Below are 27,398 nucleotides of genomic sequence, written 5' to 3'. Positions count from 1 at the left end.
GATATCAAAACCAGGCAAGGATATCACAAGAAAACTACAGTTCTGCATCACACTTAATGCCAGCAATACATTCTGAGAAATGCATTATTAGGTGATTTTGTCATTGTGTGAACATCAGAGTGCACTTACACAAACCTAGATGGTACAGCCTACTACACATCTAGGCTATATGGTACTAATCTTATGGGACCACCAATGTACATGCAGTCTGTTGTTGACTGAAACATCATTACGCGGCACATGACTGTACCAATGTCCCTTAGGAACACAGATGGAGAAATCCTTAAGAAAATCCTAGCAAGGGCTGGCCCGGTGGAGTAGCGGTTAAGTGCGCACGTTTCGCTTCAGCGGCCCAGGGTTCACCAGTTTGGATCCCGGGTGCAGACATGGCAGTGCTTGGCAAGCCATGTTGTGGTAGGTGTCCTACATATAAAGTAGAGGAAGATGGGCACAGATGTTAGCTCAGGTCCAGCCTTCCTCAGCAAAAAGAGGAGGACTGGCAGATGTTAGCTCAGGGCTAATCTTCCTCAAAAAAAAGAGAAAGAAAATCCTAGCAAACCAAATCCAGCAGCATATAAAAAGGATTATAAATCATGACCAAGTGAAATTTATCCCAGGAATGTAAGATTGGTTCAACATATGACAATCAATATAATACTCCATATTAACAAAATTGGACGACTCACAATTTCCAGTTGGAAAATTTACAATACAAAGCTACAGTAATCAAGACAATATGGCATAAGGATAGACACACAGATAAATGGAATAGAACTAGGAGTCCAGAAGTACATCCATACATCTACGGTCAACTGGTTTTTTACTGTGGTCCCAAGAAAATTCGATGGGGAAAAAATAATTTTTCAACAAATGCTGGGACAAGCTCATATCCACAAGCAAAAGAATGAATTTGGACCCCTACCTCAAACTGAATATGATTATTAAGTCAAAATGAATCAAAGGCCTAAATGTAAGAGCTAAAACTATGAAACTCTTAGAAGAAAACGTAGTTCTAAATTTTTGTTACCTTGAATTAGGCCTCATCCTTGAGATGAAACTTAAAGCACAAGGAATAAAATAAAAATATAGATAAAATGGACTTGATCAAAATTAAAATCGTTTGTGCTTCAAAGAACATTATCAATAAAGTGATGACAAACCAAAGAATAGGAAAATATATTTGAAATCATATATCTATTAAGGGTCTAGACTCCAAAATACATAAAGAACTCTTACAACTCAACTAAAAGACAACTTAAAGGATTTAAATAGACATTTCTCCAAAGAAGAATAAATGGACAATCACACAGGAAAGGATGCTCAGCATTACTAGACATTAGGGAAATGCAAATCAAAACCATGAGATGCCATTTGATACACATTAGGGTGGCTACTATCAAAAAAAAAAAAGGGAAAATAAATATTGGCAAGGATGTGGAGAAACTGGAACTTTTATACATTGCTGCTGGGAATGTAGAATCGTGCAGCTTCTGTGGAAAACAGTTTGGCAATTCCTCAAAAATTTAAACACACGATTATTACAAGATCAACCAATTCCACTTCTAAATATATGCTCCAAAGAATTGAAAGCAGAGACTCTAAACAGAGACTTGTAAAGAATGTTCATAGCAACATTCTTCACAATAGCCAAAAGGTGGAATCCACCCAAATGCCCATCAACAGATGAATGGAGAAACAAAATGTGGTGTGTATGTACAACGCAATGTTATTCAGCCTTAAAAAAGAATGCAATTCTGATAAATGCTACAGTATGCACGAAGCTTAAACAGTATACTAAGCAAAAGAAGCCAGGCACAGAAAGACATTTTATAATTCCACTTACGTGAGTGAGGTACAGGCAAATTCACAGAGACAGAAATTAAAATGGTGAGGGGCTGGCTGGTGGTATAGTGGCTAAGTTCGTGAGCTCTGCTTCAGCAGGCCCAGGTTCGCAAGTTCAGATTCCAGGTGCAGACCTACACACCACTCATCAAGCCATGCTGTGGTGGTGTCCCACATACAAAACAGAGGAAGATTGCCAAACATGTTAGCTCAGCGACAATCTTCCTCAAGCAAAAAACAAAAAATACTTGTCATAAAATACTTAAAAGAAAAATTAAAATGCTGGTTACCAGGGACGAAGGGGAAGGGGAAACGGGAAGTTATTATTTAATGGGTACAGAGTTTCTGATTGGGATGACAACAAAGTTCTGGAAATGGGATAGCAGTGATGGTGGCACAACAACGTGAATGTACTTAATGCCAATGAATTGTACACTTAATGGCTAAAATGGTAAATTTTATGTTATATATTATTTCACCATAACAAAAAAACACACAAAAAAATTGTAGTTGCTGGTATATAGGAAAAAGAGACAGGAAGTAACAAATGGAATCTTCACATACTGCTTTAGGGAATGTAAAATGGTGCAGCCACTTTAAAAAACAATTTGGCAGTTCTTCAAAAAGACAACTGGATATCCACATGCAAAAGAATGAACTTGGACTCTTATGTTACACCATACACAAAAATTAACTAAAAATGGATTAAAGAAAACATAAAACCCAAAACTATAAAACTCCTATAAGAAAATATAGGGGAGGGGCCGGCCCAGTGGCACAGGCAAATTCAGAGACAGTGAATGGTCCACTTGGACAGTGAATAATTCCACTTACGTGAGGTACAGGCAAATTCACAGAGACAGAAATTAAAATGGTGAGGGGCTGGCTGGTGGCATAGTGGTTAAGTTTGTGAGCTCTGCTTCAGCAGGCCCGGGGTTTGCCGGTTCAGATCCCAGGTGCAGACACGGCACCGCTTGGCAAGCCATGCTGTGGTAGGCGTCCCACATATAAAGTAGGCGAAGCTGGGCATGGATGTTAGCTCAGGGGCAGTCTTCCTCAGCAAAAAGAGGAGGATTGGCAGGAGTTAGCTCAGAACTAATCTTCCTCAAAAAAATAAAAGGAAAATATAGGGGAAAAGCCTCCTAACATTGGTCTTGGCAATGATTTCTTGGATACGACACCAAAAGCACAGGCAACAAAAGCAAAAATAGACAAACTGGACATCAAACCTAAAAACTTACACAAAGGACACAATTAACAGGTGAAAAGGCCACCTACAGAATGGGACAAGAATATTTGCAAATCACGTATCTGATAAAGGGTTAATATCTAAAACGTAAAGAACTCCTACAACTCAAAAACGAAAAAAGCCAAATAACCTGATCAAAATGGAAAAAGGACTTGAATATTTATCCAAAGATGACATTCAAATGGGTAACAAGCATATGAAAAGATGCACAACATCACTAACCATCAGAGAAATGCAAATCAAAACCACAATGTGTCACCTCATACTCATTACGATGACTACCATCAAAAAAAACAAAAACAAAAAAGCAGAAAATAAGTGTTGGAGAGGATGCGGAGAAATTAGAATCCTTGTGCACTGCTGATGGAATTGTAAAATGGTGCAACTGCTATGGAAAGCAGTAGGGAGCATCCTCAAAAAATTAAAAATAGAACTACCATATAATCCAGCAATCCTACTTCTGGGTATATATGCAGAAAAATTGAAAGCAGCATCTCCAAGATATATTTGCACACCTATGTTCACAGCAGCACTATTCACTATAGCCAAGAGGTGGAAGCAACTCAAATGTCTATCAATGAATGAATGGATAAACAAAATGTGGTATATACAACACTGAAATAAACTATTCAGTCTTAAAAAGGAAGGAAATCCTGTCACATGCTACAACATGGATGAACCTTGAGGACATTATGCTAAGTGAAATAAGCCAGTCAGAAAAGACAAGCACTCTAAGATTCCACTTTTATGAGGTATCTAAAATAGTCAAATTTATAGAAACAGAAAGTGGCAAAGGGAAATTGCTGTGTAATGGGTATGGAGTTTCGGTTTTACAAGATGAAAAGTGTTCCGGAGAAGTTTCATAACAATGTGAATATACTTAACATTACTAAACTGTACAATTAAAAATAGCTAAAATGGTACATTATGTGTTTTTTACCACAATTTTAAAAAAAGTTAAATATAGAGTACCATATGACCCAACAATTCCACTCCTAGGTTTATTAGCAAGAGAAATGAAAACAAATGTCCACACAAAAACATATACATGAAAGTCCATAGCAGCATTATCATAACAGCCAAAAGGTAGGTATAACTCAAATGCCCACCAATGGATGAATGGATAAACAAAATGCGATATAACCAAATAACAGAATATTATTTGGCCATAAAAAGAAATGAAGTACTGACACATGCCACAACATGGGTGAACCCTGAAACCAGCACACTAAGTGAAAGAAGGAGACACAAAAGGCCACATATTATGTGACTCCAATTATACGAAATGTCCAGAAAAGGCAAACCCATAAAGAAACAAAACAGATTAGTGGTGGTTGTCTAGGGCTAAGAGGAGAAGGGGGAGAGGAGAGTGACTGCTAGTGGGTATGAGGTTTCTTTTTGGGATAATGAAAATATTCTGGAAGTAGATGATGATGATAATTGCACAACCTTATGAATATAATAAAAACCATTGAATTGTATACTTTCCAACGGTGAATTTTACGATACGTGAATTATATCTCAATTAAAAAGAAAGATACAGTGATTTCAGAAGCACTGCTTGGTTCAGTGACCTCAGTCACATTTTCCTCCTTAGCCCAAGCAGGGCTCTTTTTGTGAAAAAGGACTCCATCCCCCTTGGAGTCCAGCAGGTAAGTAGAGGCTCCCTTCTGTTTCTGAGGTGGGCCAGTTCACCCCTCCACAGCTCCTCTATCTGAAGGAAGCCAGACCTGGCCAGTCCAGGCACTGGCAAGCACACACATCCACAGCAGCTAAAGAACTGAGCTCAAGTGGTTCCTGCCTCAGGTTCCCTGGGAACCAGGACTACAGGTCGGCCTCACACAGTGGCTACAATTTCTCTTCCTGGGCAGTATCAACAAAACTAGTTAAGGACTGGCCACACAGCTTCCTGGAATCAAGAGGAAATCCAGAGAGACTATTCATCTTCCATCCTCCTACTTGGATACAGACAGTTCAAAACTAATATGGGTAGATGGAAAGAATGGGGCAAATTCACAATGAGAGAGACAAAGGCCTTTACAATAATCACTAACCACCCTCCCTGGGATGAGAATATCTAACCTCCCCGTGAGCAACCTTTAGAAATCAATGTGATTTAAACTCTATACATTGTTGGAGGATGTTTAAATTGGCATACAACTTCTTTTAAGCAACTTAACAACACATAAAATTTTAAATGTACATACTCTTTGACCTAGCAACTCTATTTCCAGTAACTTATCCTAAAAATATAGTCGCACGAGGGTGCAAAGACCTATATATAAAGGATATTCACTGCTTACAACTAGGATATACAACTATGTACTGGGTCTTTGGAGATGAAAAAAAAAAGAGCAAGATTGGCAACAGACGTTAGCTCAGGGCCAATCTTTCTCACCAAAAAGCATAGCTTTAAAGGATATTCACTGCAGTATTATTTGTAGAATACTAAAAACAACTTAAATATCCATTAACAGAAGACTTGTTACATAGTATTCATTTACATGGACTACTACAATGCCATTAAAAAGAATGAACCTGGGTTTCTGGTAATTTCCATGTCTTGATCTGGGTGCTAGTTACATGTGCTCTGTTTGTGAAAATTAGTTGTACATCTGACATGTGCACATTCTTCTATATACATTATACTTCAATAAAATATAAAAAAAAGAAAGCAACAGACCTACTTGTGTTGTTATGGAATGTCCTTTAAAATAGTAAGTGGAAAAAAAATCAAGGTACAGAAGAGTATGTATTACATGCTACCATTTGTGTTTAAACCATTGACAGACGGCTATAAACACTTATATGTAGATGCTTTGGAAGAATACACAAATAGCTAAAAAGGCAACGGTTAGTACGGGGAGAGGAAATTGCAGAACTAGAGAGATTTATTTTCCATTTATATATTCTTTAACCCTATTTTAATCTGTTAACCATGAACATTTATTCATTTTACAATGACAAAGACTAACCTAAGTAGACAAAAAGGGCTCCCTTTCTTCCCTGAGTGCCTGTCTGCTACCTTGAGACACTTTGCTGTAATTTGGGCTGTGAATCAGCATCCAGATACCCGGGATGGGGGGAAGCAGTGTGGTTTACCAGAAAGGTAATTAGTGATGGTTTGCTATAGTACAAAGTGAAAGGACATAATCAAAAGCACATTATTTGAACTAAGAAGTAAATTTGTTTCCAATCTCCACTCTTTCTAGCTGTGTGATCTCAGACAAGTTATTTAACCTCTCTGAGCCTCAGTTACCCCTATCTGAACAATGAAAATACCAGTAACAAGGCTCTTATAATTAAGATTAATAATAAGGATTAATAGTAGTATGTATATATGTATATGTAAAGTACCTAGCACAGTACTTGAAACCTCGTTGGCACCCAATAATTAGTTTTGTTTTTCTTTCTCCAGAAATAACTTGTCTGAAGACTGGAAAGCCAAGAGTTACAAGAAAAACAGTGATAGATTAAAAGGTCAAGATTAGCTAGAAGACCAAGTGAAACACTGCCTTACTAGCAACTTCAGGAATAGGAAAGGAGACCTTAGTCTGGGAGGTATAGCTCAAAACTGTTGAAAGGTATAAGGGGAGAGAAAATTGAAACTAAAAAATAAACCAATCCTGGTAGAAACAGAATAGCAAAGAAAAAAGAATGGACTTGAGAAGTTGGGGCAGAAGGGTCAAGGGGCTGGGGAACAGTGGTGCCTAAACTTGGAACTGACAACAGATATGGACTAGTAGAGGAATTGGGGCACAGTCTGAGATTTCTCTTCCCATCCTCCACCTCTCCGTCCCCTCCTGGCTCGGATAATTTGGCAGGTTCTTCCCTCTAGGCTTTACCTGAATCCCAATACAGTAGTCAGCATTCTGCTGAGCGAACAGGAAAACCTGGCAACTGCCTCATAGGCATCCCTGAAAGCCAGAAAGGGGGAAATACTCTCCTTGAGGGCTGCCTGGGACCTCCAAATCTGTGGATCAAGGCCAACAGACAGAACAGGAGACTAGATGAAATGTAAAAGCACGAGGGACATGGCTAACTTTGAAGAACGCTACCTGACACTCACCCCTCATCCCACAAATACCAACTGAAAAAACTTTTTTTCAGAGCAATGTAAAGTTTGGGGAGATATTTCTGTGTAACAATTAAGACCCCAAAAAATCCCCAAAGCAACCAACCAAACAAAAAGGATTAAGATGAGTTCTCTAGCACATCTTGAAAAAGTGATTCCCAGGGACAGGTTGAGATAGAAGAGCCAAAACCAGGGACTCCAAACCTGACACGGGCTCTAAGGGAGGGAGGTTTTCACCTCACCACTGGACTCCACCTGAACAATGAAACAAATTACAGTATTCCCTATGATTTGAACTGTTCTTTTCCAAACCTAGGAACCAAAGATACATGGATAAAGTTGATATATCCCTTGCTATCTCAAGCTCAAGAACCAAACGCATTTGGATAAAACATTCTGCTGTCGGAACTTGCTATATCCAAAACTCTTGCCATCCAAATTATGAGCCCTTCAGACAGCAAGGAATGCTTCCCTGAAATGTTTGGTGTGACAGTGAGAAATCCTTAGCCGACTAGAACTTTCATGCCACCACCATCTAGGTGTGAATACTACAAAGCAAAGAAGCACACTGGTCTCACAGAGCTTTGAAACTCTAGGTCAGTGCCTCCTAAGGACTTGCCAAGTTCTTTCAAAACACAAAAACAAATAACAATCAGGGGCTGGCCCCGTGGCTGAGTGGTTAAGTTTGAGCGCTCCGCTGCAGGTGGCCCAGTGTTTCATTGGTTCGAATCCTGGGCGCAGACACGGCACTGCTCATCAAACCACGCTGAGGCAGCGTCCCACATGCCACAACTAGAAGGACCCACAATGAAGAATATACAACTATGTACCGGGGGGCTTTCGGGACAAAAAGGGAAAAATAAAATCTTTAAAAAAAAAAAATAACACAGAACACCTACAATCCAAGGAGAGAGAGGCACAGACTGAATGTGTCACCTGTAAATCTATCCTCGATTACAACCAGAAGCTGGGCCAACCTCACTTAGGATCAGCCTAAGGGAAGCAATCAGGAAAGCTAAGCAAGGTAAGCTGGACGAACTTGCCCCTCTGAAAAGAAAAAAGACATAACGAAAGCACAAGTTTATTAACCATGAGAATCTTCCCATATAGTTAATTGATTATTAAGCATCACTAACAAATGTTGTAAAGCTAGAATCACTGCTACCAGAATAATTATTTCCTAAAAGAGAAGCCTGAGGTGACACCGAACAAATCATTTTCTCAGCCTTTAAAAGTCACTTAGATAACCTGACAAGAAGGACTTAAGATCTCTAGCACGACCATTCGCACTTCTGTGGTTTGAAGCACCTTACACTCAAATTGCTAGTTAGATCACAATGTCTGTCCCTCTCTACTGCTATGTCCTTCATGTCAAATGACTGATTTGACTTAAAAAAAAAAAAAAAAGGTGGCTAGCGGAAAGAACTCTGATTTTAATTATCTCCAAATACCAACTGCTTTGAATAAACTATGGATTGGCATGAGAAAGGTTTTAAATTCAGACCCCAGATTTCTTCAAATGTCAAACAGCATAAAATCTTCACCATCTTCAAAGGACATTAGGTATCAACTAACCGTGAGATACTTTGAAAATATCAGAAGAAATCAAAGCTTTGCTAACACCTAAGGTAATGCTGTTAATTTTGGTTACTTTCAGAAAAAAAGCAGACAAACCAAAAACATCCCATTAACCCCAATGGAAACAGATGCACTATTATAGAGCTATCTCAGAAGTTATCATATATATTAAGACCTCACTGCCTAATCAATTCTACAGTATGGCAACATATTTTGAAAAATTTCAATCCTTTGATTCAAGATTCCATTCAACATTTACTGACTCAACAGTTTTTACCTGGGTACCTCTACTGTGCGCAAGATATGTGCTAGGTGCTATAACAAAATGAAAAATGTCATCATTGTCCTCAAAGATGCTACGTGTATAATTATATAAGGCAGGTAGTATAATACATGATTAAACAGTACAGTGAGTTCAGAAAAAAGAAAGCACTTCCTGCAGAAAGCAATGTCTGCACCATAAGCTTGAAGACCGGATCAGGTTTCAACAAGGAGACAGAAAAATTAATAGTCTGAATGAAAAAAGATAAGCACCTTTTCCCCACTTGGGTAGATGCAGAAAATAAAAGTACCATTAAATCTAACCATATTTGAGAAAAAGAAATATTTTGCTATTTCTCTAGGAAGATTTTTTTTCCTATCTGCACTCCTGTTCAAAAAACTTACAAATCTATTTCCCCAAATTTCTCAAATAACTAAGTCCGCAAAATATTGTACTGTTTCCTTGAAGACCCAGATTTGTCTTTCCATAAAAATTTACGAAAAACAAAAATAAAATTATCATGGTGATATGCATGCTATGCTTATATTTAACAAGGGTTTTATAAACAGCATGGTGTAGAAAAGAGAAAATCGGCTTCAGAATGAGACAGACCTGGGTTTTGAAACTTAGCTCTACTACTTACTAGCAGTGTGGCCTTCGAAAAGTTCCTTTTCTGAAAGCCAGTTTCCTTACCTGTAGAAAGGGAGATAACTACCCTGTAAGCAACCCTGTGAGGTAGAGAGAGAACGCGTACAAAGCATGCCGCATAAACAAGGTCCTTATTCAATGTCTCCTTTAGTTACTTTAATAGAGGAAATCATCATTACTCATAACATATTTCACAGGCTAGGATTCCACAGAGATAGATCATTTGATCAGTATCATATTAGATCAAAATTAGAAAATAACTAACCCAGCGCATCATGTATACCTTTATGCCACACTATGTTTTATACCATTACATTAGCCTGAAGGTACAGGGACTCTGTCTTCTGAACCACTCATCATCATGGTACAAAAGCCATTGACTATGACATACTGTACCTTTTGGTTTTTCTTCCCTTGAATGGCTAAAACGTGTAAGCTAACACAAACCTGTCACAGTCCGCTGGCCATCACTTAGGTTATTCCACCATTTGTTAATCTAAAACAGAAGGAAAATTGCATATCACCATATGGTAAATACTTTCAGGCTAGGAAAACGAAAAGCCAGAAAGAAAACGCTTTGAGCGTAAAAGAGGGATTCTTCATCTGTAAAAATTACTAGTGAACAACAGACATAATAAATATGTGGAATAGTAGAAAGCACCAGTTCTTTACAGCCAGATAACCTACATTCTCTACACAGAGGCACTGATTAGCTCTGTGACCTCAGACAAATTACTTCTGAACTTCAGTTTCCTGATGTGTACAACAGAGATAGTAAGAGATCCCTAGCAGTATTGTGAGGAATATACGTAAAGCTCCTAGCACACTATTAGATACAGAATGGCATCAAGTAAGTGATTATTCACCAAGGTCCAATCTAGTTTTAAAATTCTAACTGAGAATATTTTCTACTAAAATTGGTTGGCTTGCTTGTTTGTTTTGGTATAATAATAGTATTGAGGTTTACAAAAAGAAACAGACAGAGTGAGTATCCTAATCTTTCAGGGACACATACTAAAATTCCTATGGATGAAATATACCTAAGATTTGCTTTACAGTAATCAGTGGTGGGGAGGAAAGGGAAAGAAAGGGGATTTGGATGAAGCAAAGTTGGCCACGTGTCAATAATCACTGAAGCTGGATGACAGGGGTTCACAATACTATTCTCTTTACTTATTTATCCGTTTGAAATTTTCCATGATTAAAGGTTTTGTTTGCTTTTGCTGAGGAAGCTTTGTCCTGAGCTAACATCTGTCGTCAATCTTCCTCTTTTTGCTGAGGAAGATTTGCCCTTAGCTAACATCTGTTGCCAATCTTCCTCTATTTTGTAGGCAGGCTGCCACCACAGCATGGCCACTGATGAGTGGTGTAGGTCTGTGCCTGGGATCTGAACCCAGGCCACTGAAGCAGAGTGCACCAAACTTAACCATTAGGCCACCAGGTGGTCTAGAACCACCTCATGATTATAATTTTTTAATAAAAAATATATTCTAACTATGAAATTGAACCAGACTTGGTACACTAATATGGAAAGAAATCCAATGTAAAAAAAAATAGGTAGAGATCAATATGTATATTGATCCATATATAATAACGATTCCATTTTTATAATTATAATTAAACTCTGCATGAGCTCTCAGACCTTATTCACTATAGATATAGGGGTGTGGCAGGGGTTCCCAGGACTTTTACTTCCCATGTTCTATTTATATATTGTTTCAATTTTCTTTAATAGGCATGGGTTTTATATTTTATAACCTATCATTTGTTTAACTATTATAAATAAATCTATCTTTGGATGAAAATTATGTACATTGCTTGTGTCTTTTTTTTTTGGTGAGGAAGATTGACCCTGAGCTAACACCTGTTGCCAGTCTTACTCTTTCCTTCCGCTTGAGGAAGATTGTCCCTGAGCTAACATTGGTGCCAATCTTCCTCTATTTTTGAATGTGAGATGCCGCCACAGTGTGGCTTGACGAGTGGTGTGTAGGTCCACACCTGGGATCTGAACCCATGAACCTTGGGCCACTGAAACTTACCACTATACCACCAGGCAGGCCTCACTTGTGTCATTTTTCACCATTCTAAAGAACCATTTGGTATAAAAACTCTATACTGCAGATATATGCTTGAAATCTGTAGCTTTCTAAAGGATTCGGGATTATGGACCAGGTCAGTTTTACTAGCCTCTCAAACATACTGTACTGAATAAAAATCATTGATAGTTATTGTAGTTTTCACCTGCAAATATTATATACATTGTTCTTTTAAGACAGAGCCTCTCTAAAACAGGTAGGGTTCATGGTTCTCGTGTGTGTCTACGGGGAATCAGGAGGAATGAATCTTTCTCTCTACTTAAAGGAACCTTGAACTATCACTAGGAAAAAGAAAACCCAAGGCTGCTGTCTCAGGCTCCCACTGGCCAGGAATAAGTTCCTAGGAAGGAGGAAATTGAAGAGGCCATCAGTCCTTTCTCCAAATTGGAGGGGCACTATGTCATAAAAAAATGACGGTGCTTAAAAACCAAATGGATCCAGACCCACATATTAGCTTATGGTCTCAGTGCTCAGTAAGTATTGTCAAGTGAAATAAATAACATATGTTTTATCTAAAAGGCAATAAATATATTAAAAAACAGTTCAGAGGAAACAGGGCCATCGACTTGCAGGCGAAGTAATGAAAAGCTCTATATTTGTACCCTCTTCATGCATCCTCACCCCCCGAACACAGTTAGAAACACTCAACAGTGGGTATTCACCAGAAGTATGTAAACAGCAAATCACTGAGAAGCTTTCTGAAATCCATGTAGTATTTCTACCCCTAAGGCATAAATATTTTGAAAAACTCCCTGTGATTCTAATATTTACTCTAAAATAATCCAGCAGGGTATTGCAAGTAAAACAGTGGCTCTTAAGCTTTAGGAGGGCTGGGAGAGGCCCCAAAACATTAATTTTTAACAACTATCCATGGTGATTCTTGATACACATGGGTAGAGGGACAAAATTCTTGGAACACTGTCAAATACACCATTGCCAGACACAGAAAACATTAATAAACACTTACTGCGATGAAATGACTCTAAAGAAGATTAAATGTACTTACTTCACATCTACTGATCTAATGTTGCCATTAACTAAAAATATTTCACAAATAACCAGATTTCAAAAATTGTGATCCACTAGAAGAAAGCAAGCCATGTTTATCTTTACCTCCTTTCTGAAGTCTCCTTCCTTTTGTGGTCTTATGCTATCCAACCAGTCAGCTTTTATACCATCAAAATAACTCTGGACCCTGGATTTCAGTGATTCATATTGCCAAATAGCAGCTGATCCAAATGCACAGCCTGTAAACTATATAAAATTTATATATTACCAAAGAAATTTGAGAGAAATAGATCTATACACAGTTCCAAGGGCAATATTTCATTTCCATTGCTTTTTACAAACCAACAGACGGAACATCTGGCACAGTGAAACCTATTAGATGAAAAGAACATTTGTTTCCTACTTTATTAACTTCACCATATTCTGGGGCCTGTTTGCAGCTAGAAACTTTCAAATAAAATCAAAATATCAACTTAGGATCACTTCAAGTGTTATACCAAATAAGAGGCCCATAAGTTTCTTCTCTAGGGCTTACATAAGTGAACTAGATTCAACAATTATTAAATTCCCGTTCTCTGCTACAATCATTCATGACCCCAGATTCCCAGATCCTTTTGATCCTCCTCCACCGTCTTTACTTTAAGGGAGCCCAAATAGGACAATGGTACTTTAACACTGCACCCGCAGCAAGGCAGGTAACTCCTAGTGACATGAGCTCTTACCCCAACAGTAAAAAACAAAGGCTTTACAAGAGTCCTTATAGGGTAGGGAGAAGGATAAAAGACTGTTTCTTCTACAGGAGGAATCAAAGCACTTCTCTTGTATGCTTCACCACTTGTTCCTGTGTCTGATCTTCGAGGTTCAACCTTCCTGGGTGCTTTTCTGAATCCACATTTTTGCTGAATAAAAAAGTTAAACCTACAGGGGAAAATAAAAGATTAGAAACAGAGCTGCATCTTGCAAACATCAACCTCTATGAGCCTCCCGACCTGGCCTGCCTGCAGCATCACCATCTCAGTTTATTCTCACTCTGTAGCCACAAAGAAGCCAAGACTCCTACTCCAAGGTAGGATTCAAAGTCAAAACACCGAACTGTGCCCTTCTGGCAACAGAGAGACACAAACTACAGCCATTTTAGAGGGAACTTGTTTGAGCTGTTTCTGTATCAATCAACAAAATAATTTGTATCCATCCTCTACACAGTTTGCAGTCCTATAAAAAGCTGGAGAACTCCAAGTTGTCAGTTTGAATTAGAACAGAATGGCTCTGTTACTTTGTTTGAATTCTGGTCACTTTCCAGAACAAACATTTAAATGTAAGTATCATCCCTGAAGTCGCTCCAAATTCAAATAACTATTTCCTTTGTAAGTACCATTATAAAGTGATAGATTTCTCCCACTTCTCCCCCCATATCTATCAGTTTTGGGACACCCACCAAATGTTTTGTAAAGGATTTTGTTGTTTGAGTCCTTATAGCTTGGCCTCCTCAAAACATCTGACACTACTGATCACACCTTCTAGCCCTAGTTCCCGGGAAGATTGCACTCCCTGCTCTTCAAATTCACTTTCCTGATGGCTTCCTCTGCTCTCCTATCCCTTAATGACAAATATGCTCAGAGGCTCCAATAGTTCCTTTACACACACTCCATTCAAACTCAACCCATACAAATTCGTGAAGCATTTTTTCTTTTGCAAAAATGTAACTTCCCCAGGTAGACAATGTGGAGGCCCCTTCCTGTTTGTTTTCACTGTACTCTAAACATACAATCCTTCTAGACTCAAAGCTCCGTGAAAGCAGAAATCAGACAGGCCTTCTCATCTTTGTAACCCAGCCCCTGAAACACTTTGGTTGAATAAAAGAATAAATTCATTTCTGTGGCCTAGATGACTTCTAAGAAAATAAATGATTCAAATATATTTCTTTACTCCTAACCTCAGTTTTCTTGTCTTGTATTTCCAACTATATTTCGAACATTTCTACTTGGATATGCTCCCCATCACTTTAAAACCAATATATTCACAAGGGAACTCAGGGGCCAGCCCCGTGGCTGAGTGGTTAAGGTCATGCGCTCCGCTGCGGCGGCCGAGGGTTCGAATCCTGGGCGCGGACATGGCACTGCTTGTCAGGCCACATTGAGACGGCATCCTACATGCCACAACTAGGAGGACCTGCAACTAAGATATACAACTACGTACCGGGGGGAATTGGGGAGATAAAGCAGAAAAAAAAAAAAAGATTGGCAACAGTTGTTAGCTCAGGTGCCAGGTGTCAATCTTTAAGAAACAAAAAAAATGGTGCTGGCCCAGTAGCACAGCAGTTAAGTTCGCACTTCCACTTCTCAGCGGCCCAGGGTTTGCTGGTTCGGATCCCGGGTGCGGACATGGAACTGCTTGGCACGCCATGCTGTGGTAGGCACACCACATATAAAGTAGAGGAAGATGGGCACGGATGTTAGCTCAGGGCCAGGCTTCCTCAGCAAAAAGAGGAGGACTGGCAGTAGTTAGCTCAGGGCTAATCTTCCTCAAAAAAAAAAAACAAAAAAACGAAAAATAACAAAGGGAACTCATCTTCCTCTACAAACAGCTCCATTTTTCTGACTTCCTTCTAGTGGGACCACAGTTCTCTCAATCACTGAGGTTAAAAATCTAAGTCATTTTGGAGTTCTCTCTCATCTTTATTCTTACCACCCAATTAAAAACCAACTCTGTCAAATACAATTTTTTTTCATCCCTAATCTATCCCTTACCTCACGCCTGGATTGGGGCAACAGCTACTTAACTTCAAACATTTTGTTTTAACATGTTGCATGATCTTCTTTCCTCAACCATTCAACAGTTCCTCAAATGCCCTCTCAGAGGGCCAAAAATCTCTAATTCCAACACAACTCCGTCTGGCCTGGAATACCCTACCATTTACCAACAGATCTCACTGGTTCCACTAACGCCCTACTCCACTTCATCCTCCAATGCTATTAAGCACAAATGTAAAAGCTCCCCTGCTTTAAACTCCACAAGAATTTTTCATCACCCCATCAAACTTACTGATGCTACTCTCTTGTTCTGGTACATACTACCCTGTGTTAACTTTTGTGTGCCCTTCAGAATTTAGTTCATTTATCTCCTCTTCCAGGAAGCCTTCCTTAACTCCCTCAGGTTGGGTGTTTCCTCTGTACTCCTAGAGTCCTAAAGCATCCTTAATATACTCTTATACTTATCTCATTTATTGCCTGGACCACAACTAGATTATCACTTCTGCATTCATTGTATCTCTACCACCAATCCAGACATAATAAAGAAAAGGTCAGTAATTATCTGCTAGAAGAAAGAAAGGGTCAAGAATGACTGCTAGTTTAATTTAAACAACAATAAACCTACTTACAGCCAAAGGCATTCCTAACCCACAATACCTTTAAAGTGGCAGGTGTTAATCTCATCAACTCATTTAAAATTCTGAAGCACAATGTTTGAAAAGGAACACAAACACACCAGGTTGGGAATCCAGACTTGAAGCAAAGCCAGACCTTTTGCATAGAATAATGTTTACCTTGAGAATCTCAACAGAAATAAGCATGAGGCTGAGGACCCCAAGAACATCTTACATACATTGGCCCCAGAGTTAAATTCAGATGCAGAATACATATATTAAGGGTATGTGTGTGTGTGTATATATGTATATACATATATATATGTGTGTGTGTGTGTGTGTGTGTATATATGTAGGGAATTATGGTTGGACATCCAGAACTTGTTGGATAGAATTAACTACTATGTCTTGGCTCATTGAACGTCTATTCCTATTACCTAGGGTAAATTCATACACTGCAGGGACTAGAAAGCTAAAAACTGTATTTCCCAGGTAGCCTTTTGGTTAGGGTTCCAGATGTGATTAGGGTCTGCTAATCAGATACACTGGCACAATATCTGAAGTCAAAACTGAGTTTAGGGGGTCGGCCCGGTGGCACAGGGGTTAAGTTCGCACATTCCACTTCTTGGTGGCCCGGGGTTCACCAGTTTGGATCCTGGGTGTGGACATGGCACCGCTTGGCAAAAGCCATGCTGTGGTAGGCACCCCACGTATAAAGTAGAGGAAGATGGGCATGGATGTTAGCTCAGGGCCAGTCTTCCCCAGAAAACAAAAGAGGAGAATTGGCAGTAGTTAGCTCAGGGCTAATCTTCCTCAAAAAAAAAAAAAAAAACTGAGTTTAGTGAGAAGGCAGGACACAAGGCATCAATTTTGCTAGTGAAAATGGCGCAGGCAGCATAGTTCTTACTTGGGTCAGCAGATCCTGTTTTGGCAGCAGCTTCCCCAGAGTCTCATTTACTACTGCATAATAAACAGCCCCCAAATTTAATCGTCCTAAAACCCTAATTTATTATTTCTCATGACTCTGTAAGCCAGCTGCCCTCAACTGGGCAGTTCTTCTGCTGGTCTCACCTGCGGTCACTCAGGCAGCCAGTCACCTGACTGCTCAATTGCAGCTGGAGAATCTAAGATGGTCTCATTCCCGCATCTGGAGCCTTGGTACTTTGTCAGCCAGCCATCTCTCTCTACATCAACAGTAATCTCTCAGTAATGAATAGTCTAGCAGGGGCTTCTACCATGGCATTGGGAGTGTTCCAAGAGGGAAAAGACTAAGCTGCAAGGCCTCTTGAGAGCCAGACTCTGGCCCTTGTACATTCCTTCTGCCCCATGCTACTGGTCAAAGCAAGTCACTAGGCCGACCCAGCTTCAAAGAATAGGGAAACAGATTCCCACTGTGGATGAGAGGGGCCGCAAATTACTGTGGCCATGTTTTTAAGTTGACCACATCAGCTCTGAAAGCTTAGTCTAGAACAGTAATTCTCAATCCCGATTCCTAAAGAGTAGCAGAATATGACACCCAAATATACCACTTTGGAATAAGGATTATTTTGAGTTGAAGGCAACTGAGAAAAAGCAGATACAAAAAAAGCTCTCTGCCCTGCCCCTAACTGCCTAAAAGCAGGATATAAATTTGTAAAGGTGTACCCACTCTCCTCTCTCTACCAGGAAGAAGTTAATCACGAGACAACTCTAGAGCCTCAGGAGCCCAGAGCCTAGAGATATCTACATAACCAACTTTACTAACTTGCCCTATCTTCCGTTAGTTCTCTATTACCTTCCCACAATTTGCTGCCCTAGAAACTCAAAGTTCTTTGTCTTGTCATTTCTCTAAAACTCTGTTGTTCTTTGGTTAAAATGCTATATAAGCCCAAGTTCTAACCACCCCTCTGGGTTACTCATCACTGAATATTCCCATGTGTCTGTGCAGTGCACAAGTTCAAAAACTTGTTTTTTTCGCATTAATCTGTCTTTTGTCAGTCTAATTTAGAGGGCCCCAACCAAGGAACCTAACATTGGTAGAGGGAAAACAGCTTTTCCTCTGCTATACTACACATTAGAATTGCCTGCTGAGCTCTTAAAAGTACTGTACCATGGCTCCACTTCATATCAATTAAGTTAGAATCAGCAGGGGTAGAACCAAAGCACTGGTGTTTTCAAGAGTTCCTCCAGGTGATTCTCAGGTTTAGCTAGGGCTGAGATCTACCACAGGTTTGGGAGCTTTAGTGTATATACAAATCACCTTCCCCACCCACCCCCCCCCCCCCGTGAGGAAGACTGGCCCTGAGCCAACATCTGTTGCCAATCTTCCATTTTTTCCCCCGTTTCCTTCTTTCTCCCTAAAGCCCCCCAGTACATAGTTGTATATCTTAGCTGTAGGTCCTTCTAGTTCTTCTATAAGGGACACGCCTCAGCATGGCTTCACGAGCAGCGATAGGTCTGTGCCCAGGATCCAAAATGTGAACAGGGGCCAGCTAGGCTGAGCACGCGACCTTAACCACTTGGTCATGGGGCCGGCCTCTATAAATCATCTTGTTAAAATCAGATTCTAATTCAGTAGGACTGGGGTGGGGTAAGTCTGAGATTTTTGCTTTTTTTTTTTTTTGAGGAAGATTAGCCCTGAGCTAACATCTGCTGCCAATCCTCTTTTTTTTGCTGAGGAAGGCTGGCCCTGAGCTAACATCCGTGCTCATCTTCCTCTACTTTATATGGGGGACGCCTGCCACAGCACGGCTTGATGAGCAGTGCCATGTCCGTACCCGGGATCCAAACCAACAAAACCGGGCCACAGAAGCAGAACATGCGCACATAACCACTGCGCCACCGTCGGCCCCAGATTTTGCATTTCTAAACAAGCTCCTAAATTATGGATGGATGATTTCTGGCCTGCAGGGTGGATTTGGCCCTCCAGCTAACAATGGTTTTTGCATTTTTAAAGAGTTGCTTAAAAGAAAAGAAAATGTGACAGAGACCATATGCAGCCCTATTTTCTATGTGATCTTCTACAAAATAAATTAGCCAACCCCCGTCCTAGATAATGCATGAATTGGCTCATGAACCTCTTTACCCCCCCACTCTTCCAACAACATTTCTACTTAAATTAGAAAGTTTATCTACAGGTTAATCCTATCTAACGAAAATTAGGATTTGTAACAAAACAAAGAATTCCAATACCAAAGTCTCACTAGGGCTCAGAGCAGTGAGCATTTCTGGCTGACGCCCAGCAGCCACGCGCTCTCCTAACAGTACCTGGAATTTCCAGCCATTTGATCTGGCTGGGGAGGCACACCAAGCTCATGAATTGGCTTAAACCAACCTACACATCCCATTCCCTGGCAACTTAAAGGGATTCAAGGATGGACACGTGTCCCAAATTGGGACAATCCAGTCCAGCGAAATTCAATTTCAAGATTTTGTTTGTAATATTGGGGAAGAGAACTTTTTCTGCTGGATTTGAATCTAAAAGTATATAGCCCTAAGAGCTGCTGGCAGCCATTCTACAAGGAGATAGCAGGCTGAGAGAATAAAGCCAACATTTAGGAAGCAGAGCCAAGTCATGGAGAAAAATGGAGTCCGGGTGACAATCTGAAACCCCGGATCTTGCCTTACCAGAAGCCAGTCCTACCTCTGGACTTTGTAACTGCACAAACCAATAAATTCCCCTAATTGCTTAGGTTGGTCAGAGGTGGGTTTTCCATTGGAACAAGGATGCTTTAAATGCAGTAAGTATTTCATCACACAATATATGGCAAGGTGCATTCTCTGTCCTTAGGGAGCTCTTGTTTTAAATTTCTTAAATTGTAAAACCAACCAGAAAAAGCACGATAAATTTCCCTAATTGCAAATGTTTGAGATCATATTTTCAGGCTTAAGTTCTTCAGCTCTACCCATTCAGACGGGTAAACAAGATGGAAAAATAAATGACTTACCTGAAATAAGTTCAGAAAACAAAGTGAAACAACACAATAAAATGGGTGGGGGTGGGATGGGAGAAGGTCCCTAGAGATATATACCAACTCACGAAGACAGGCCTGACTTTTAGCTCTGTTTTGGTCCTTCTACCAATATAACTTGTAATCTGTGAAAGCAATCTAACATGCTCAAAGTGGGTAGATCTCATGAATACTTGAGTTGCCGCTAGCTACACAATTGTTATGGTTCAGTTTTTTAATATGATCCCATAACTTTTTTTTTAAGATTTTATTTTTCTCCCCAAAGCCCCCTGGTACATAGTTGCGTATTTTTAGTTGTGGGTCCTTCTAGTTGTGGCATGTGGGATGCCGCCTCAGCATGGCTTGATGAGTGGTGCCATGTCTGCACCCAGGATTTAAACCAGCAAAACCTTGGGCCAGCGAAGCAGAGTGCGCGCAAACTTAACCACTGGGCTATGGGGCTGGCCCCTAACTTTTTTTTTCTTTTGCTGAGGAAGATTAGCCCTAAGCTAACATCTGTGCCAATCTTCCTCTATTTCACAAGTAGGTTGCCACCACAGCATGGCCGATGAGTGGTGTAGGTCCACAGCCAGGATCCAACCCCATGAACCCTGGCCACTAAAGCAGAACACGCTGAACCCAACCACTAGGCCACAGAGTTGGCCCCAGATCCAATAACTTTTAAATAGAAAAAGTCATATCTATATATTTGTTGACTTAATGGCGAGTGAGGTAACATAGTCTTGTGAACTGTTTTCAACAGTGTGAGGATGACAATGCAACTTAGATATGTGCACAAGTCAGCACTAATGTCTGTGTTACTAATGATTTGTGTGAATAAACTGAAACAGCCTAATGTTCAAATGGAGACAAGATGCGTCCACACATGCACACAATAGATTCATTCCACTTAAAAGAAAATAGATGTATTTTGGGAAGGGGGGAATTCTACATAAACTCTTACTTGCGAAATTTTTATGAAATTTTCTTAAAACACACCTTGAATTAATAGAGGGTGAATTAAATACAGAAAATAACTGAATATACCTGATTTACTAATTTGTCAAGTATTTTACCTAAAGACTGTCACTCCAATCTAAAAAATTTAAGCTCCATGTAAGTGCTACAATCAACTACTTTCTTCTCTTAGATAGTTCCATACAATTGATGAATTTTGCAGGCTTCTTTCAAGCCTAAATCATTTTTCAGAAGTGCTGCCAGAAGTTTGATAATGGTAGTTTCTGATGAGCCTAAATTGAGATTTTTCTCCTTTTTCTGTAAAGGGCCAGGTAGTAAATATTTTAGTCTGCAAAGAACAACTTAAATCTCTGTCACATCTTACTGTTTTATTTTGCAACCCTCTAAAAATGTAGAAACATGATGCAGTCTATACAGAAACTGATACATAATAACATACACCTGAAATTTATGCAATGTTATAAGCCAATATGACCTCAATAAAATACTTTTTTAAAAACTGTAGAAACCATTCTTGGCTGGTGGGCTGCCTCAGGCCTGCTGCAGTTTGCACAACTCTTGTATCACTACCTGTAGTGCTTGTAAAAAACGCAAATTTTCAGCCACACTTCATGCCTATCACATCAGAATCACAAGGATTGGGCCCAGAACTCTGCTTTTTAACCATACCCCCGACTTTATTCTTCTGCATACTACTTCTAGAACCACAGGAAGTCAAAGCAGACCTGATAAAGTTATATACAAAGTAATTCATGCTTCCTATTAAGTGCTTATTTCCAGAGGCAAGTAGGCTTATACTCCATTTCAGGCTTACCTACGTTCTCCAGTAATGCACATTTTTCTACGCAACCACAAAAATGTCATTTTCAAACTTTGCATACAAATGACAAACTTAAAAAAAATTAGATGCTGGGCCCAGCCCACGGCTAGTGGTTAAGTTCAGCACGTTCTGCTTTGGTGGCCCAGGTTTACGAGTTCAGATCCTGGGCACCAACCTACACCACTCTGTGGCAGCAACCAACATATAGAGGAAGACTGGCACAGGGCTAATCTTCCTCAGCAAAAAAATAACTAAATTAGATGTTAATCTTCAACACCACACGTGTTTCTTCACTTGCTTTTTCGAATGGTCTCCAATTTTTACTGGAGGCTCCTCATTAACCAATTTTTTTTTCTTTTGCTTTCCTTCCTAATGCATACTTTTTTCTTTAAGATTTTTCCTTTTTCTCCCCAAAGCTCCCCGGTACATAGTTGTGTACTTTTAGTTGTGGGTGCATTCTAGTTGTGGCATGTGGGACGCTGCCTCAGCATGGCCTGATGAGCGGTGCCATGTCTGTGCCCAAGATCCGAACCAGCCAAACCCTGGGCCGCCGAAGCGCAGTAACTCAACCACTCGGCCATGGGGCCGGCCCCCTAATGTATATCTTTAATATTCAACACAACTGTTGCTTCCTTATAGCCATATTCATTTTTCTTCCCCCCCACAAAGCACACACTTTTGACTGGGCTTTGGAGTAAACAGTGGAAGCAGGACCACTGAACTCTATCACCTCTTCCACCTGCCCTCCTCATTTTCCACCTCCCCAGCGGTTTAAGATTAGAGCTTGAAGCTCCACGTTACAGTGTATCATGAAGTTAAAGCACAATGTACGCAAGTTTTTCCCAAATCCCTGATCCAGTTCACTCGGAGCGCTTGCTCGAACTACAGGTTCTTCCTCTCTTCTCCCCGCCTCCTCCCCTCCCCGCTTCTGAGTTGACAGGACTGGCGTGCGCCCTGGGAAACAATATAGTCCACAAACACGCCAGGTGATTCTTAAGCTTAGGCAATGACTCCACCATATTGAAGCCTCAATTATTTACCACTGACAAGCCCTCGTGGTGATAAACACTTCATATTTCTTGCTACCGTCAACCAGGTGGATTCCAGGCACCCATCTAACTACATCAAACTGGGAAGGTTGAAACTCTGGATTATAGAACAGGAACAAATTTCAGAACCAAATACACATCAGAATCTTGGACAGTGGAGGGATTTCTCTCAATTTAGAATTGAGTTATTCTAATGCAAAAGCAGCAAATAGTGACAGACGAAACTCTTCATACAGCTTCTACTCGGGAAGACTCGAGTAGTTTTCTTTCCAAATCATTTGAAAACCAAATATTCCACCGTCTCAATTCTTCTCTCCTACGAATTTGCAAGAGCCAAAGTGACGCCCTCTTCTGACTCCGTCTTCCCTTAGTTCTCTAAACGCTAAAAAAGGTAATTTGCAGTAAAACATAGGTGTTATAAAGACAGAACAGTCTCAGCTCTGCCATTCTACCAGCTGTGTAACTGCTTCGCTTAAAAAATAGGTCCAATCCCTTCCTCGCGGGGTTATGAGGCGTGGCACGCCATCAGCCCTCAGAGGTTAGTTCCCCGTCCCGTCCCTCCCGATGGGCACGGAGACAGCGCGGGCTCCCGGGGAGCGGGGCCGGGCAGGGCCGGTCACTGGGCACCGCCGCCCGGGGCAGGGTGACGCGGCGAGAAGCGAGGACTGGACGGCGGCGAGAGGGGAAAGGGAGAGGAAGGGACGGACGAGGAGAGGGGCTAAGCTGGGGCCAGCACGAGAGGCCCGCGCGGCCTCCGCCCGAGGATGCGCGGCCGGAGCCGAGGGGCCGAGAGGCGAGAAGCACCCCCGGGGCGGCGGTCATTACCTGCGTCCGAGCAGCCGCGGCGGGGACAGGACCGCAGGGAGCTCCTCGCAGCCTCGGCTGCCCACCGGCGGAGCCCACGCCTGGCCGCAGCCCCAGCCTCTGTGCACCCAGCCTCGCCACGCCATCTTCCCAACCTCTGCCCCACCATGGCCCGACCTTTCCAACCCTTGCCGCAGAACCGCTTCCGGGGCGAAGGAAGAACCATAGAGCGCCGAGGAGCGGCCTAGAGCGCCCCCGCGCGACCGAGCAGAGGCCGACGGGTCGGAGTCACCGGGTTCCAGCTGCGGGGCCGCCATTCTCCCCACAAGGCTAAGCCGGAACGTGGGAGCCGAGTGGCAGAGCGGCCCCGCCTCCACCGCATGAGGCCCCGTGGAAAAAGAGGAGACAAAACTAGCATTTATTGAGTAATGCCGTGGGCCAGGCACTTTATCTAAGTGATTGCATTTAATCCTTCCAAAACGTTTGAGGTAGATATTATCATCACTGTTTACAGTGGCTCCGAGAGAAGTGAATGGAGGAACCAACATTGCAACTCAAGTTTTCTTAAATGACTTCTTTTTTATGCATCTTACCGTTTCATGTTATGACGCACTTAAGAGGATGTGCCTCATAGCTTCAACAAAAAGTCCAAGCCTGAAATGAAAATCTGGATTCCTAGATAAAATTCAAACTTCTTCATAATTCTGCCCTTGCCTACCTGTCAGTCAGCTTTATTGGAAGAAGCGGCAATAAATTTGTGAAGAATTCACAAGACAAAGGGGTTTGGGCTAGGGGTAGTCCAACTAGGGTTAGGTGGTCCTTATCTTCCTTAACTAAGAAGCTAAGAGTTAGTTTAATAACAAGGTTTGTTTGCAGATTCCTCTGGTGCCTGGGCTAAGAAGAGCCTGTCTCCAGGAAAGAAGACATTTCCTGCCTTTATACAGAAAAGGGAGAGCTTTTTCTGCATTTACAGCTTCTTAATTGCCTTCTGCTCAAAATAATTTTTGTCAAAGAGGCATATTTTGGGGTGACGTTATTCTGGTTTCCTTTAAAGTCTTTCTCAAACCTCCATTCTGATTTAGATGACCTTCATTTGTGCTTTTATACTGCTTTATGCTGTCAATGCAAATAATCCATGATCGAGCTATAAATCAAAATTGGGGTGGGTTTATTATGAGCCAGATCTGAGGACTATAGCCTGGGGACTTCCTTCCCTGAGGAGGGAAGGGCACCAAAGAAGTAGGGATACAAAGTGGTTATATACCATCTTGGAACAAAGAGCATACATGACATGTGACAGGAATGTCTCTTTTACTACTGTCACAAGATGCTTAACTGGCACAGCTGGTCATTGGTCACAAGGTGAGCACGGCAGGTCAGTAATTAATCCTTAGTTTCCAGGAAGAGATGCTTATCCTTGAAGAAGTGCTCATCTGGGGGGAACTACATCCCTATCTTTAAGGTGATTATTCTTGTCTTTGGGACATAGTACATGTTTAAAGCAGATGTACAATGCATGCTCAACAGGCCACATTAGGCCCTTTTGGAAAAACAAGGTCAGGCAGAATTAGTTGTACACCGAATGGCTTCCTCATATACTCCAATATATCTTATTGCTGTTCATTTATTTATCAATGCATATCACTATAATAGCACCACGTTCATTCCATAAATACTTATTAAGCACCTACAGTATGCCAGGCAATGTACTAAATCTGGGATGTATTTTAGGAGACACTATCTCTGACCTCACAGAATCATACTGTATTGAGACAGAAGGGACCAGGTAAATAAACAGGCAAATTACAAGACATTGGGAGAAATGCTCTGATTAGCTCTGTGGGAATTTGGAGGAGGAGGATATAACACAGTTGAGGGATGAGGAATGGGAGGCAGGGGAGAAGGCTTCTCAGGAAAACTGCTGGAGGTCAGCAAGAGAAGAAAAGGGCTGGGGGCCGGCCTGGTGGCACAGTGGTTAAGTCTGCACCTTCCACTTTGGCGGCCCGGGGTCTGCCAGTTCGGATCCCCGGTGCAAACCTATGCACTGCTTGGCAAGCCATGCTGTGGCAGGCGTCCCACAAATAAAGCAGAGGAAGATGGGAATGGATGTTAGCTCAGGGCCAGTCTTCCTCAGCAGAAAGAGGAGGATTGGTGGCAGATGTTAGCTCAGAGCTAATCTTCCTCAAAAAAAAAGAGAGAGAGAGAGAGAGAAGGGCTGAAATGTTCTAAGACAGAATAGCATTTTATTTAGTATTTTATTTTATTTTTTTTTGATAAAGAAAATTGGCCCTGAGCTAACATTTGTTGCCAAACTCCTTCTTTTTGCTTGAGGAAGATGATCCCTGAGCTAGCATCCATCCCAGTCTTCCTCTATTTTGTATGTGGGAGGCCACCACAGCATGGCTTGATGAGCAGTGTGCAGGTCCGTGCCCAGGATCTGAACCTGTGAACCCCAGGCTGCCGAAGCACAGCACGCGAACTTAGCAGCTGTGCCTCCAGGCTGGCCCCAGAATTTGTCTTCCAGGGCATGGCTTGTTTGAGAAACTAAAATAAACTCACCTTGGCTATGTCACAGGTGTCAAGTCTGGGATTTGACTTTACCCTATTTGCAAGCTAATAAGTTTGGATGCTGGCAGAAACAAGAGACTCCTTGGTCAGAGACAAAAGACTTACCACCCACAGCACAACAAGCAGCAAGAGCATCATGTTTGCATGGGTTCCCCTTGTTCTCCACAGCCCATGGTGGCAATGCCATGGGCCAGATGGACACTGAACATACAGTGCATTTGCATCTCAACTGAAGAACACTGAGCTTGGGATATCTACCATTTTAATAATAAGTGGTAAGCAAGCAAACAACCTTGGAAGATAAACATGTTTTCCTCCAGAGCAAAGGGGCAGGTTTGCTCATAGCCTTGCATCTTGGCCTACTTGGATTGCTGTAAGAAAATACTACAGACTGGGTGGCTTAAACAACAGAAATTTATTTCTCACAGTTCTGGAGTCTGGAAGCCTGAGATCAAGGCACCAGCATGGCCAAGTTCTGGTAAGAGGTCTCTTCCTGGTTGCGTATGGCTGGCTTCTTGCTATGTCTTCACATGACAGAAGGACACAGCAAGCTCTCTGGTGTCTCTTCTTATAAGGGCACTAATCCCATCATGCGGGCCCCACCCTCATCACCTCATCTACACCTGATTATCTCCTAAAGGCTCCATCTCCAAATGCAATCGAATTGGAGGTTAGGGCTTCAACATATGAATTTTAGGGGGCACAATTCAGCCCATAACACCTTGGAAGAAAGAGGTACTATCACCCTACAGGGCAAAGGCATGCTTACTGCCCATTATAAATAATTCTGGTTCCCTAAGCTCAGCATTCCCCTCCTATAATGTAACCACTGGGTGTGCAGGTGTCATTTGACCCTCTTCATGTTGCCCTGTGGGCATTGGAAATCAGAGAACCAGCACAAAAATGCTGATACTCTGGCTAATGCTATTGCTGTGAGTAATAAATTGTCCTTCATCTCTGACCCAAGATTCTTGTGTTTTTTACCAGCAACCATGAAACTGTGTCAGGCTAACTTGTTAACTTTCAAGTAGGGTAAAATATCAGAGTCTTAACAGTTCTTGATAGGGATCTGTAAATTGGCAATTTCGGAAGGGGAGCTTCTCTAGGTGTTGACAAAAACTTGGCTGT

At 41.3% G+C, this 27,398-nt stretch overlaps 1 protein-coding gene across 2 annotated transcripts in view; it reads right to left on the bottom strand.

The window, feature by feature from the left end:
• PARL (presenilin associated rhomboid like) overlaps positions 1 to 23,907 on the bottom strand; it is a 48,920-nt gene extending 25,013 nt beyond the window's left edge. Inside the window, exons 1-4 of one of the 2 annotated variants that reach the window (XM_014846210.3) lie at positions 23,724 to 23,907; positions 13,481 to 13,676; positions 12,864 to 13,004; positions 10,102 to 10,150 (exon numbers count right to left, since the gene is read on the bottom strand). In XM_014846210.3, coding sequence (XP_014701696.1) covers positions 10,102 to 10,150; positions 12,864 to 13,004; positions 13,481 to 13,676; positions 23,724 to 23,848 — 511 coding nt within the window. In that variant the 5' untranslated portion in view covers positions 23,849 to 23,907. The remainder of the gene's footprint in view (positions 1 to 10,101; positions 10,151 to 12,863; positions 13,005 to 13,480; positions 13,677 to 23,723) is intronic. The other variant, XM_014846212.3, reaches the window with a different exon arrangement.
• Positions 23,908 to 27,398: the final 3,491 nt, after the last annotated feature.

This window comes from Equus asinus, chromosome 5, assembly GCF_041296235.1.
Source record: "Equus asinus isolate D_3611 breed Donkey chromosome 5, EquAss-T2T_v2, whole genome shotgun sequence".
Taxonomy (NCBI): domain Eukaryota; kingdom Metazoa; phylum Chordata; class Mammalia; order Perissodactyla; family Equidae; genus Equus; species Equus asinus.
This window is presented reverse-complemented; position numbering and strand designations above follow the sequence as displayed.